Below are 15,352 nucleotides of genomic sequence, written 5' to 3' on the forward strand. Positions count from 1 at the left end.
GTCAGCACCAACACTTTGAATTGTGCTCGGAAACGTACTGAGAGCCAATGTAGGTCTTTCAAGACCGGTGTTATATGGTCTCAGCGGCCGCTCCCAGTCACCAGTCTAGCTACCGCATTCTGGATAAGTTGTAGTTTCCGGGTCACCTTCAAAGGTAGATTATGTCAGCACTTCCTCAGCAGTTTCAACCAGCATCTAATAGGTTCTAATGCCCCTTTCCTCTGATATTTTTCTCTTAAGCTGAAACTTGCCACCTACTCTCTTATTGTCCCAAAATCCTTTGCCATTTCCACTGCTCCATTACTGCAACACATACTGTAATTTGCAGCAAATGATGCAAGATAGGGCAGCAAAACAGAGTCCCTTCCTGCTGCATGCCATATCTGCTTTGCTGACAAAATCTCTGGAGGAAAGCAATTTATGCCCCCTTTTCCAAGATCTGTTCAAAGTAGTTTACAACCTGAAAAATTCACAGGTAATACCCATGACAAACTAATTAAAATATGCACAAAGGGTCACAATCTTAAAAGGACACTGGGTTGGCTAAAGGGTGAAGAAGCAGCAGCACCCTATACAACCCCTTTCCCCGAAATCTTCTTTGCTGTGATGGACGGGAGTGATGCAGCTGATCTCTGGGCCCTCACCTTCCTGCACAGCCACATCCACAGGGATGGCCGTCGCACTCTGCAACAGCTCCTGGTAGGACTGAGCTGACTGGTCAAACAGCTGCACAAGGAGAGCACACGTCTTCTCATATTCACAGCGCCCGATAGTGGACAGCTGGTCTAGCTGCTGCTGCACCAGGCCCGTGTCGTCCAGCGGATCTTCCAAGCCGTCTCTGCATGGGGAGCAAGCAGCAAGGCAGGAAGAGAGAGTCAAACGCTGCTCCCAGAAGGTGGATCAAGCTTGTTTCCCAAAGAACGCAGCTCGGTTCTCACCTCTAGGCTGTAAGGCAAGGCCCACTATGTGGTTGTTTTGTGGCAACTCTCTGGAGGAGGCCAGCAAATCCACCTGTAAATCACTACCTGGCAGCTCTGTTGAGCCCAAGACCCATATTTTGTTAAACTGGAAATATTCATTCATTCATTCATTCATTCATTCATTCATTCATTCATTCACTCACTCATTCATGCTGATGCAATTTTACCTGTTTACCCTACGATAGAATTGTTTAGCTGTTTATTGGTCCTGTTGATATGATTTTGTAATTTTTCTATATCATTTTTCTATGGTTTTTAATTTTTTTTTTTACTTTCCTCCCCACTCTGGGACTGAGAGCATTCAAATAAGAGGGGGCTACAAATAAGACTGATAAGTAAAAAAATAACCACAGCATATTTTTGTGTGGGTAATAACTCCCACGACAACAGATCAATATTAAAATCCCCAAGTTGTAAAGCATTTAAAAAACAAACGAGCAGATGAAGCAGATAAAACCAAGTTCTTAAAACACAGCAACCCTAAAATCACCCCAACACAGACCAGAATGAAAAAAAGGTCTATGAGAGAGGGAGTCATGTGTATTTCCCTGGGAAGGATGTTGTAGGGTTAGGGGGCCACCACAAAAAAGGCGCTGCTGTTGGTACTCACCAACCTAACAGCTTTCACCAGTGCACTGGACAGCAGCCGCAGGACCAAGCTTATAGCTTGGGTAGGTATGTATGGGTACAGGGGTCCTTCAGATAACTGGGTCCTGAACTGCTTAGGTACCAAACAAGGGCTTGTGCAGGCTGTTCTCCCTCCACTCCTTGAGTACCACTTTTCCCTTGGCCTCTTTACCTCAGTATGATGTGCACAGACTCCAGCCTGGAGGTGATGTAAGCTTTGGTGACTTCAGGCGTGTATGTCTCCAGCATGTGTGGCTCTGTGGCTTTGACGTAAGGAACGGACGCTGCCAGGCGCTGCCACAGGCTCAGGAGATAGTGAACGCTGTTCGGAGCAAATTCCCAGTGCTGTAGGAACAAAGGGGAGGAAACGGAATGCCACTTGCGGGCTGGCCAGCGTCCCCCACCGCAACCCCCAGCCTTTGGGCTTAAGGACACGGGAGCCATTCAAGCAAACAGCCGTCAACATTTGTAAGTAGAGTAAGCAGCACAGTGCAGATCTGTTTGGACACCTGTATGCTTCTAAAGGGGAACCTAAAGTCAGTACTTGGGACCTTGAACATCCTTATTTTTTTTGGTGGGTGTCATGCATCTCAGCACCTGAATACAACAAAGGAAGCTCCTCCATTTTTATAAAATCAAACAAGATTCTGCCACACTGGCCAAGGTAGCGGATTTTCTTCTATTCACCACTCCCGTTGCAACGCTTACGGTAGCTTTTATTTGGTCGGAACAAGAGTAGCTTATACAGAGGCACTCCCTCACCTTAGCTTTACGCATGCGCAGAAATTAAGTCACATTCTCAGAGGAAAAGCATGCCTGCATTATCAGAGCTGGGTGCCTGGTTAAGCAAGAAGAATTCAGTGTCTACTTTCTATCAAACAGGCCCAAGGCTGAGATTTCCCCCCACACAAATCTTACAGAAACATACAGTAAGCAGATTCTCCTAACAATATCCTTTCACACACTTTCTAAATTCCCTCACATGCAGGCTACCTAACGTCAGTACGTTTCCCACACATGGGGAGAGGGGATGTTTCGAAGACTGGTGGCCCTAACAGACGGTATGCTTTGCCTTGCTGTGGTCTGCATGGTTGGAAGTGTTTTCTGTTCTGAATGAGCTAAAATGCTGTGCAGTGAGGAACAAACCAAGGCAATTCTGCATAATGACAGGGGGCACAATATTACTTGAATGACAGGGGGCACAATATTACCTTATGCACCTTATATACCCACAGCAGGAGACTCTGAGAGAGCCGCCCACCACTCCCCTCTCAGTTTCAACCTAACGAGTTTGCAGTGTGATTTTGGGTGCTCTCCCTCTGCTGAAGACCCTCCCTCCGCAACACACACGCACACAGTGCCAAACCACACAGCTTCTCACCTGCAAGCTGGTTACTGTGAAGTTCGCAATGAGGCGGATGACCTCAGGGTAGTTTTCCACTTTCACCAGCTCCCCGAGCTGGTAATTGCTTTTCAGGCGGGCCAGAAGTCGACAGAACTCATGGTAGTTGTTTGGGTCTGACAAGCTCTGGGAAAGGAACACATTTCGAAATGGGTCATGGCACAGGAATCAGTAAACACGATTGATTGATTATTTAATTTGTATCCCACCCTCCATCTGAAGATCACAGGGCAGTTCACAACCTAAAAGTGTGGCACAGCACAAAAAACATCTGTTCCCATGGCTGGGGACTAGTGAAGGCTCATCACTGTGGCATGCAATGAATGGGTCTATCTGAGAGTCTAGGCAACAGCAGCCCAACACTGCCGGTGGTAGGGGCTGCCATTAAGTACAGTATCCGAAACACTAATTTGTTCAGGCACTAAATAACTGAGCACCTAAGACCTCTGACTCGCTCTGCAACGGTGGTGGGCGTCCTACCACCATGAACCAGCCTGGCACACAGTGTGGAGTCAACAGCTGCCCTTGTCTTCAGATGGGGCACAGCAATGTCGCTCAAACCTGTTGTGCACCAAGAATGGCAGCTAATGGTCGGGTGAACTTTATGAAGCCTGGAGTAGGCTGAGGTTCTTGTGACCTGCATCTCTTTGTAGCTTCTTATTATCTAGCAGAATAAACAGATATACAATGAGAGACCTTGTTCCAAGTTCCTGCCTTTACCTACCACAAAAGGCACCATCCACAGACAAGAAGGAATCAGCAACTTGGGGGAAAGGTTTGCAGAAGTGGGGGGGGGACCAGAATGGGGGGGTGGGAGGAAACATAAGAAGAGACTGCTGGGTTGGGCCAAAGGCCCATCTAGTCCAGCATCCTCTTTTCACAATGCCAACCAGATGTTCCAATCGGAAACCTGTGCAAGAGCACTCTCCTCTCCAGTGGTTTTCAACAACTGGAATAACAGTCCAATGAGAACAGAGCACGGTCAGTGGATATGGAAGGAGTGACTAAAAACCGAAGAGTGAACACGGCAATAAACACACATGTGTACTATAGGTTGCAGAGCTCAGCAAAGAGACTTGCCAAAAAAATCTTTCGACACATAATGTTGCTGGTTTCAGTATGAAGCACACACATACTGACGGATCTCAATCCTGGGACATTTTCTCAGTTACAGCCACTTATTATTTTTCCTCCGATTTTGCCTGCCCACAGTTAACCACGTGTATGATGAAGCTTTGTGTTTATTCACCCTCTTAAGCTTTGCCCTGGTTGCCAGCTAGTTTACCACCTGTTGCTCAGTTCCATGGGCCTCTGGATCTCCACTGTTTCCAAGCTTCAAGAGGCAGTTTGCGACAAAACACACACACACACACACACACACACACACACACACACACAGAGTTGACTCCCACCCACAGTTCTGACAGACTCACCTGAGGGTTTTCCAGTATTCGCTTGACACCATCAACTAGATGAGACAGGAACTTCGCTCTTTCTGCATTGTTAAATAGGGACCTACGTACAGAGGCGATTTGCACTAGACACGATAAGACCTAAAGGTAGGAGGATGATTAAGAGGGAGAACCGTAAGTTGTCTGGAATAAAATAGAAACCAAATACACATTTGCATTGGAATAGGTTGTGGAAGGACAATGCAAACAAGCAGGTAACCATTTTGCGGAGGGAGGGAGGAAAACTTCCTCCTGATCTCCCAACAGGGTGATCAAATCCACCCTGTGAATCTTCTCAAGGGGATGTATGCCCCTGGAACGTATGCCCCTGCCCAATAAATCAGGAATGCCACACTCACCAGAGGTGAAAACGTAGGAGGGATGGAATGGTACAGGTCAAAAAACAGCTGTAAAGTTGAGGAATCTAGAAAGGCTGGAAGAAACAAACAACACATCACTGTGGATACCCAAACTCTGGCAAAGTGGTTCAACCCAGCACTCGTGACTATCTCAGGCCTTCAGCTTTGCTCCGCGCAGCATCCCTACCAATGCCCTTGGCACTGATGGGTCTTTCAGCATCATTATGATCATTATAAGATTCCCGCATTACAAGGCGTTGGACTAGATGGCCCACATGGTCCCTTCCAACTCTATTATTCTAAAACTGAAGGCCAATCTGCAGCACCACGACCCTAATCCCCACTCTCAACGGCTTTTAAAGATGCTGAAAGACCTCAGGAGATCCATGAATGGTTCTTCTCATGTCACATATAGTAAGGTAAAGGGACCCTTGACCATTAGGTCCAGTTGTGACCAACTCTGGTGTTGCAGCGCTCATCTCGCTTTATTGGCCGAGGGAGTTGGCATACAGCTTCCAGGTCATGTGGCCAGCATGACTAAGCTGCTTCTGGCCAACCAGAGCAGCGCACGGAAATACCGTTTACCTTCCCGCCGGAGCGGTACCTATTGATCTACTTGAACTTTGACGTGCCTTTGAACTGCTAGGTTGGCAGGAGCAGGGACCGAGCAACAGGAGCTCACCCTGTCGCGGGAATTCGAAACGCTGACCTTCTGATCGGCAAGTCCTAGGCTCTGTGGTTTAACCCACAGTGCCACCCGTGTCCCTTCATGTCACATATAGCTTGGCTTAAATTCAGTGTGAAATGAGGCTTTGACTTAAAGCTGATGTGTCACAAGGAAGCAAACCAGGAGTTATCTATATATAAAAAGTGGTTCCCTGCATGTGGAATGCTTTCCCTAGGGAAGCTCGCCTGCCATCTTTGTTACGTACAGTGGTGCCCCGCAAGACGAATGCCTCACAAGACGAAAAACCCGCTAGACGAAAGGGTTTTCCGTTTTGGAGGCGCTTCGCAAAACGAATTTCCCTATGGGGTTGCTTCGCAAGACAAAAAAAATCTTGCATCCCCCCGCGGGTTTCCCCCCGCTTTTTTCGCCCTTTTCTTAAGCCGCTAAGCCACTTATCAGCTGTTCCGCTGATAAGCCGCTTAACAGCTGATCGCTGGAAGCCGCTTGACAGCTGTAGCGCTAATCCGCTAAGCTGTCAATGGGCTTGCTTCGCAAGACGAAAAAAACGCTAGACGAAGAGAATAGCAGAACGAATTCTTTTCGTCTAGCGAGGCACCACTGTATCTTTAGGCGCCAGGCAAAAACATTCCTCTCCTCCCAGACCTTTGCCTAATTAAACAAACCATGGCCTTTTAAACTGTGTTTTTGTTTGTTACTGTGGGGTGTATTTCTGTGTTTTTCTGCTGTAAACTGCCCTGTGATCTTCAGATGAAGGCGGTACAGAAATTTTAAACATCACCGCCCACCCAGAGCTGAGACTGGAAACACAGAGCTTTCAGACTTCAATACAGTCATACCTCATGTTATGTTTGCTTCATGTTACGTTTTTTTTCAGGTAGCGTCCCGCGGCGACCCAGAAGTACCGCAAAGGGTTACTTCTGGGTTTCACTGCTTGCGCATGCGCAGTAGCGCTAAATCGCGCATGCGCACAAGCACCAAATCACGCCGCACACCTGTGCAGATATGGCGCTTCAAGTTGCGGGCTTTTCATGTTGCGAACGGGCCTCCAGAACAGATCCCGTTCGCAACCAGAGGTACCACTGTACAAACATTAAGAAAATTCTCTAATATTCAGCTGCCACTGCTGAATGAACCTAGCATGCAGAAGCAAACTGTTTTCTTTCTAAGGCAACAACAAAAAGAAAACCAATGCTATTTGCAGAATGTTTCTGCTGAAAGATCCTCCCCCCTACCCCATGCTGGTTCCCCATTGAGGGAGGCAGTCATTCTGGAGATAATTTTTTTAATTGGCATGAACCGAGCAGCAACTATCAAGTACAGCCTTGATTAAAAGTGCCGTCTTATGCTCTTTGTTTTCAAAGCCTCTACTAAACCAGCCCTCTTCAACCTGGTGCACTCAGTACGTTTTGGACTACAATTCCCATCAACCTCAGCATGTGGGGCTGTGCTCTCAACACTGCCCCCACTACATTGCTGGCCAGTTGCGGTCAATGCGAGTGTCAGTCCAAAACCTAGAGGAGACACTAGGATGGTAAAAGTTGCACTAAACATCCATCCATTCATTTATTCATTCACCACATGGAAGGGAAAGGGGACAGGGAGGGAAGAGGAAAGTAAGTACAGTGGTACCTCTGGATATGAATGGGATCCGTTCCAGAGCCCCGTTCACATCCTGAAGTAAACACAACCTGTGTCTGTGCGTGTTGCTGTTTCCGCGCATGACGTCATTTTGACTGCGCATGCGCAAGAGGAGAAACCCGTAAGCAATGTGTTACGTTACTTCTGGGTCACCGCGGAGCGCAACCCAAAAGCACTCAACCTGAAGCAACTTCAACCCGAAGTATGACTGTATTTTAAAAAAATCAAAACTCAGGCACCAATTTCTAGACATTTTACACCTCCATACTCATCTCTATCCACACAAGCTACAGCGTGGAGCATTCAAAGCGCTTCACTTGTGCCAACCTGGTGCCCTCTGGATGTTTTGGACTACAGTGGTACCTCGGGTTACAGACGCTTCAGGTTACAGACTCCGCTAACCCAGAAATAGTACCTCGGGTTAAGAACTTTGCTTCAGGATGAGAACAAAAATCGTGCAGCGGCGCAGCAGCAGCAGGAGGCCCCATTAGCCAAAGTGGTGCTTCAAGTTAAGAACAGTTTCAGGTTAAGAACAGACCTCCAGAACGAATTAAGTTCTTAACTCGAGGTACCACTGTACAACTCTCAACAGCCCCAGCACAGGAATACTTGAAGCGGGGATCTATCAGCACTCTGGTCACTCAGAGAGAATGGGAAGACTGCGCACAGCTTGCAAAGTCACACCTGCTGTTGATCAAGTTCCCCTCACACAGCTCCCTTCCCCAAAGCCTCTCACGGCTGGGCAGGAGCAGGGAAGAAAGGCGCTTTACCTGATCTCCAGCTGGTGGGGATCTGCACGGTGCAAAGGTCATCTGAGGACTCATCTGTGGATGTACCAATGAAGTCGAAGTTTAGGCAGTTGTGTGTGAGCTTAAGAAGCTGCATGAGGAGGCCGTGCTGGCTTTCATCGTTCAGGTTCAGGTTTTTCCCTGAAGCCTACCAGAAGAAGAAAAATAGAATGGAAAACCACATCTGTTAATGGGCAGAGTTCAAGACAGCTGCCAAGCCTAAAGGAAAAGGGAATCCTGGAGTGAAAAAGGAAAAAGGTTTCATCTCAAGGCTCCCCTACCAGAAACACTGGAATGCCCCAATCTTACAGTAAAAGAAAAAGTGGACCTTTATTTCCTGTGGAGCTCAGTTTTAATAAATAATAATAATGTTTTTATTTATTTATACCCAGCCCATCTGGTTGGGTTTTATATCCAACACATACAAAAACATAATAAAACATTGAACACTAATCATAACAATCTGATCCAATATAAAGTCACAATAACTTTAAAACAAACAACTTAAATAAAGCAATAGTCAATAATCTACTAGAATTTAATAGTAAACAGTAAAATTAAACATCAGCAAATAATAGACAGTTTACACTTATCAATTACAATAAAGAATTACTAATCTATAATAAACAAAAACATCGGCAAGTCTCAGTGCATAAAATACTACAAAACATACAAAACCATGTAAAAAGACATGACTTTTAATCAGTGCCTACCCTCAATTTTCTGCTGCTTTATTTTTGTTATTTACAGTGGTACCTTGGGTTACAAACACTTCAGGTTACAGACTCCGCTAACCCAGAAATAGTACCTCGGGTTAAGAACTTTGCTTCAGGATGAGAACAGAAATCAGCAGCGCAAGGCCCCATTAGCTAAAGTGGTACCTCAGGTTAAGAATAGTTTCAGGTTAAGAAAGGACCTCCAGAATGAATTAAGTTCTTAACCCGAGGTACCACTGTATTGCATTCACACATCACATTTTTCTCCAAGGTGGTGTACACGATTCTCCCCTTCCTCATTTAATCCCCACAACAAGCCAGTGAGGTAGGTGAGGCTGAGAGTGAGTGACTGGCCGAAAGTGAGCTTCATGGCTGAGTGGGGATTTGAACCCAACACTGCTTCTTGTCCTCTCATATTGTATAACAGTGTGGTATGCTGGCTTGACAGCCACGGACAGAAAGTCTTTACAGAGGGTGGTGAACACAGCACATGATATCATGGGCTGTTCCCTGAGCCCGTTAGATGACATCGCATGGGATTGTTGCCTTAGGAGAGCGAGAAAAATTCTCAGGGACGATTCATACCCTGGCCAGCACCTCTTTAATCTTCTACCCTCGGGGAGATACAGAAGTATAATCAGTCGTACCAACAGGCTAAAAAACAGTTTCTATCCGTGGGCTGTCAGGCTGCTGAACGTAAAATAATAATAGTGCAACTGACTTTCGGGGTTGGTGTGGAGTGCGATGAGATCGAGTGTTTGTGGGGGGGGGGGGGAGGCTTGGTTAATTTCATTATACACAGGTTGTACATTGACAATAAAGGTATTTTATTATTATTATTATTATTATTATTATTATTATTATTATTATTATTATTATTATTTAGTTCCCTTTTCAGGACAACTAAATTTCTCATCAGTACAGCTCAGCTAATTTAAAACCACACAGGTGTTTGCTTGACAGAGCATTCTTCACAGAAGCAATTTCAGGGTCCTAAACCCACAGCTAGAAGAAAACACTGTCCAAAGTTCCACCCCCCCAAAAAAGTTGTTCTCACATCACCTGTTTTAGTAAATTGCACGAGAGAGTGAAAATATCAAACAAAGATGAATCTCGGAATGAAGAGGCTATTTTCCTGTGCTTGGTCAGTGGGTGTGTAGTGTCTGCCTGGGTGGGGTGGGGAGCAGGGAAAGAGAGACAGAGACAGAGGGAGAGAAAGAGATCATTAGAACTCAAGTGTCTGTTAAAGAGTGCAGAGTCAAAGTAAACATCTCAATAAAGGAAAAACATGAAACAGCAGAACACCCCATATACTGCCCTCTGCCAGTAAATAAAGCATGCTAACCACCTAGAGGGGGATGCGGGTGGCGCTGTGGGTTAAACCACAGAGCCTAGGACTTGCCGATCAGAAGGCCGGCGGTTCGAATCCCTGCGACGGGGTGAGCTCCTGTTGCTCGGTCCCTGCTCCTGCCAACCTAGCAGTTCAAAAGCACGTCAAAGTGCAAGTAGATAAATAGGTATCGCTCTGGCAGGAAGGTAAACAGCGTTTCCGTGCGCAGCTCTGGTTCGCCAGAAGCGGCTTAGTCATGCTGGCCACATGACCCGGAAGCTGTATGCCGGCTCCCTCAGCCAGTAAAGCGAGATGAGCACCGCATCCCCAGAGTCGGCCACGACTGGACCTAATGGTCAGGTGTCCCTTTACCCTTTAACCACCTAGAGTACTAATTTCATAGAACTCTAGGGTTTGAATGGAACCCAAAGGCCATCTAGTCTAACAGCCTGCAATGCAGGAATCCCAGCTAAGAAGACCATTCAAAGATTTACAGTTCTGCAGAACAAAACTGTGACAGCCTGGCAGCATTCAGGCAATGCCCAAGTTTCCCGACTGAGGTTGACTGTCTCCTTTGCATGGGGTGCAGGCTGAGCCATCTAAATGCCTGGAAAGGAAAAGCTGGAGGAAGAGGGTGATTATTTGCAATTTTGCAAAGAGTGGCTTTGCCATTCTTACTGAAGAAATGAGGACTTTTGGCTGAGGAAGAAGTCTGGGTCACCATCACTTAATGCTTTTCATAGAAAGCAGTGCCCTTCTGAGTCTCTGGATAGGGAAGAGGTGTAAACGAAGCCTGAGATAGCAGAGACTAATCTCTGGAGGGAGTGCTCAATTTCTTACCACCAAAAGACATGAAATCGGTGCATAACATACAGCAGCAATCCAAAGGAGAAGCGTTGACACTGAGTTTACTGGCGAAGGCTGAGGCACTTACTTGATTAATTTCATTTGTTAGCTGAGACAGGATTGTCACTCCTATGATGCAGTGTTCTACACTGTCCTGGAGAAGGAACAGGCAGAGTCAGACTGAATGACAAGGGAGGTCAAAGCAGCAAGATGACAAATGTTACTACACACACACAAAGAGAGACAATTAAGATTCCTTGGGCAGAAGTGATTTTGTACTGTGCATTGATGGTTTTTGGTTTTAACATTTTGGGTACTCTCTATTATTGTGTTTCATTTTTTAAATTTATTGTTGCAAACCACCTTGACGGGTTTTCCATCAGCCCCAGTGCCAAATGGCCTTGATGGCTAGGAGTTAACAGTACAGCTAGAGAGCATTAGGTTGGTGACGACTGCCTGATGGCATCCCGGGAAGCCTCTTGGTGAAACCACGACATACGCCAAGTGGGACGGGTGGGGCGGAGGAAACGGCCAACCTGTAAAAACCTTGTGACGTCAGTGATGACGTTTCTGAAAACATATTCATCTTTCTGACAGTCAAACCAGCCCAGCTTTGTGATCCTGGCGTAGAGCTGAATTAGTGCCTGCGTAACGAAAGTTGCCAGCTTGGGTCTGGTGGCAAGGTAGTTGAGCACGTAGTTCCCTGAAAGACACGGAAACATCCACATGAAGCAGAATGGCAAAGGCAGGAGCCAAAAACTGATAAATAAAGCATCTCCTGAAGCTGACCTTTTAAAACAACTTTCCCCCCTGCTGCAGCAAGACAGAAAAGCCACCATAGGGGCTTGGACTAGACGGCCATTGATGTCCATTCTCTCTCTGCAATTCTATGCTTCTATAGCTGTGCCTGTTGGGTGTCCCTGGCGACTACATAATATCAAACCAAGGAGTAAGCGGGACATTTATTGTAATTCCTACACAGGTATGCGGGACGCAGGTGGCGCTGTGGGTTAAACCACAAGAGCCTAGGACTTGCCGATCAGAAGGTTGGTGGTTCGAATCCCCGCGACGGGGTGAGCTCCCGTTGCTCGGTCCCAGCTCCTGCCAATCTAGCAGTTCGGAAGCACGTCAAAGTGCAAGTAGATAAATAGGTACCACTCCCGCGGGAAGGTAAACGCCGTTTCCGTGCGCTGCTCTGGTTTGCCAGAAGCAGCTCAGTCATGCTGGCCACATGACCCGGAAGCTGTACACTGGCTCCCTCGGCCAATAAAGCGAGAGGAGCACCGCAACCCCAGAGTTGGCCACTTCTGGACCTAATGATCAGGGGGTCCCTTTACCTTTTTACACAGGCATGCACATGCTAGCTGCTATATGTTGAGGACCCCACACCACATATGGAATGCGTTGGGAAAGGATATGGTGAGGGGGGAAACATGTGGCTCTGGAAAGATCCAAACCCTTCTGAGGTCAAGCGTCCACTTCTCTGTCATTAGCCAGAAGTTACTCTATCTACCTACAGTAACCTCAGAGCAAGTTTCTTGAGGAAAGACTTGCTCAGGGTGACTCATAAATACGTTGGTTAGCCTTCAACTAACCTCCGACCCACCGACATTCGTGGACCTCACTTAATCATGTTCATTAATTTCGGTGGATCTATACACTTGAGTAAAACTTAGTTGAATACCACCCATTTATGTTTAGGTTACTACAAAGAGTTCCCTACGTACGGCTGCCTTTGAAAAGGGCCCAGAGGCTACAATTGTTCCACAATGCCGTGGCCAGGCTGCTGAAGAGGGGCTGCCTAGACAAAGCGTGCCGCCACCTTACTGACACAGCCAAGCTGGCTTACCAAGTTGCTTCTGGGCCTAATTCAAAGTGCTGGCAATGACTTTGAAAGCCTTTTATGATTTGGGACCAGAATTTCCGATGGATGACCTTTCCCTGTGTGGACCTGCCCACCTGCTGACGAGTGTCAGAGGCCCTGCTGTGAGTATCAACCGCCTCAGAGATATGTTTAGTTGGGACCAAGGAGAGTGGGTCTTCTCTGTGAGTGGCTCTGCAATTCCTCCACAAGGGACACTCATCTTGCCCCCTCTAGTGGCCTTCCATGGGATGAACATAATCTTCCTTTTCAAGAAGGCTTTTGGGCTATAAAGGGTTGGTCCCTTTTTGAAGTACAGTCATACCTCGGGTTACAGACACTTTGGGTTGTGTGATTTTGGGTCGCTCACTGCGCCGAACCCGGAAGTACCGGAACGGGTTACTTCCGGGTTTCGGTGCTTGCGCAGAAGCGCCGAATTGTGACCCGTGCATGTGCAGACGTGTGGGTCACGGGTTGCGAACGCTGAGGGTTGCGAACGTGCCTCCCACACAGATCATGTCCGCAGCCCGATCGTCCACTGTACAGTTGTACCTTGGAAGTCGAACAGAATCCGTTCCAGAAGTCCATTAGACTTCCAAAATGTTCAGAAACCACAGTGCGGCTTCTGATTGGCTGCAGGAAGCTCCTGCAGCCAATCAGAAGTCCCATCGGATGTTTGGCTTCCAAAAACAGTTCGCAAACAGGAACAGTCACTTCCATGTTTGCGGCATTCGGGAGCCAAAACGTTCGCGAACTAAGCTGTTCGAAAACCAAGATATGACTGTACTTGTGCATATTTAACTTGTGTGATTTCAATGTAGTTGAAGGCTGCCTGGCTGAAACTTAGCAAGTTAAATGCAAGCAAGGGCAGAGAGCTTTAAAGCGCTTTCGGTGCTGGGTCCACTTGGGGTTTCCAAGCACAGATTTTAAGCTCTCCCTCTTGCTTGTGGGGTAAGGCCCTCTTGGCACATTGGTTCTGGGATGATGCTCTTGCGAGATCTCATGGGGACATCAGAGTTCCTATGAGATTTTGTGCAAGCATCTTTAGCCTGCTGGAGTTAGTGCACTAAGTAGCCCTTGTCCTCCAAGCAAGGAAGAGAGTTTAAAAGCTATTTTTCTGCCAGGTCCACTTGGGTCACTACAGTGGTGCCTCGCAAGACGAAAAGAATCCGTTCCGCGAGTCTCTTCATCTTGCGGTTTTTTCGTCTTGCGAAGCAAGCCCATTAGCGGCTTAGTGGATCAGCTGATAAGCGGCTTAGCGGATCAGCTGTTAAGCGGCTTAGTGGATCAGCTGTTAAGCGGCTTAGCGGATCAGCTGTTAAGGGGGGGGGAAACCCCGCAGGAACTCGCAAGACATTTTCGTCTTGCAAAGCAAGCCCATAGGAAATTCGTTTTGCGAAGCACCTCCAAAACGGAAAACCCTTTCGTCTAGCGGGTTTTCCGTCTTGCGAGGCATTCGTCTTGTGGGGCACCACTGTATGTGCTTGTGGGGGTAAGTGTTCCATGGGCTTGGCTATATACAATTTTGAGTATATGTGGAACCCTAGGAATTGAGCCTCCATGTAAGATGCAATTGGACTGTACGTAATTGTTGTGGTTAAATTATTTTCGAATGGCTGCTTGTGTTTCTAGCCTATTTTAACACTTTATGGGTGGCTTATTGGACTTAATAATAGCTAACCATTTAAAAAAGTTTGACAAGTGATTGTTTCAGTTTACATTAGCAGGTTGCATTGGGCTTCTTAAGGAAAGGAAAGGTAAACATGTTTTAAATAATTATGCAATAAGACAAGGCCAACCCATAACTCCCCTAGAAAAACATGCCACATGCAATTGTAGTTTTGACAAAATGTATCCTGAAGAATGGAACATTTAAAATAATTGGCCTTATATATGATCTTGGCAGCACAAATGGTAATTGCAACTCAATGGAAAACAGCCCAATTTTTTTTCAGTGAACACTTGGTACCACTCACTCTGTAATATAGCTATAATAGGAGAAAATGATGCATAATTTGAGATTCCGATAAGGACTAGAACCTCCAGACACTTATTATATAATTTGGCATTTTTTATGACATATACAGGGGAATTGGTCATTTTCAAGACAACGCTTGTCACAAGCCTAACATATCTGGAACTATACTTGATAATACTGAGAAGGCTGATATTCTTTACTTACTTTGTTATTTTAACCCATGTGCTACTGTACACATTCTATGTGCCTATTTTATAGCTTTGTTTTCCATCTTTTAATTTTTATCTGTTGTTATAATTGTTCTCTCTGTTTAATATACATTAAAAATTGTTTTTTATAAAAAACTTTGCCAAAAAAAGTCACATACTAGTAGCATAGTGATTAAGCATCGTGCCACTAAATGACTGAATAGTTGAAGGCTAGCATTCAGGAAAGGTACAGAGCACTCTCCAAAGTTTAAAAAGCAAAAAGTAGCTGCATTGGTCTATAAGAAAAACTCCAAAATCCAGTTTGGCAATACTGTTATTAGGACCAGCCAGTTGTCACAGGACTGTGCCAAGCATAATCGACTGAACTCCATGAACAACTCTCCAGAACTCTTCATCAGCTAAGATGCTACACAGATCACGGGATAAGGGGGGGACAAGAAAAATAAAATGCAAAAATCAGGCTTTTGTTGAGACACTAA

General features: G+C 46.2%; 1 protein-coding gene across 1 annotated transcript in view; it reads right to left on the minus strand.

Moving 5' to 3' along the window:
• The window catches only part of XPO7 (exportin 7), a 59,399-nt gene that overhangs the window by 26,473 nt on the left and 17,574 nt on the right, over positions 1-15,352 (minus strand). The window contains exons 4-12 of the mRNA XM_081922958.1: positions 11,362-11,528; positions 10,914-10,979; positions 9,712-9,816; positions 7,916-8,081; positions 4,820-4,893; positions 4,443-4,562; positions 2,989-3,135; positions 1,780-1,952; positions 645-838 (exon numbers count right to left, since the gene is read on the minus strand). Of these exons, the coding sequence (XP_081779084.1) occupies positions 645-838; positions 1,780-1,952; positions 2,989-3,135; positions 4,443-4,562; positions 4,820-4,893; positions 7,916-8,081; positions 9,712-9,816; positions 10,914-10,979; positions 11,362-11,528 (1,212 nt within the window). The remainder of the gene's footprint in view (positions 1-644; positions 839-1,779; positions 1,953-2,988; positions 3,136-4,442; positions 4,563-4,819; positions 4,894-7,915; positions 8,082-9,711; positions 9,817-10,913; positions 10,980-11,361; positions 11,529-15,352) is intronic.

Source organism: Podarcis melisellensis (genome assembly GCF_964234715.1).
Source record: "Podarcis melisellensis genome assembly, chromosome: 8".
Taxonomy (NCBI): Eukaryota; Metazoa; Chordata; class Lepidosauria; order Squamata; family Lacertidae; genus Podarcis; species Podarcis melisellensis.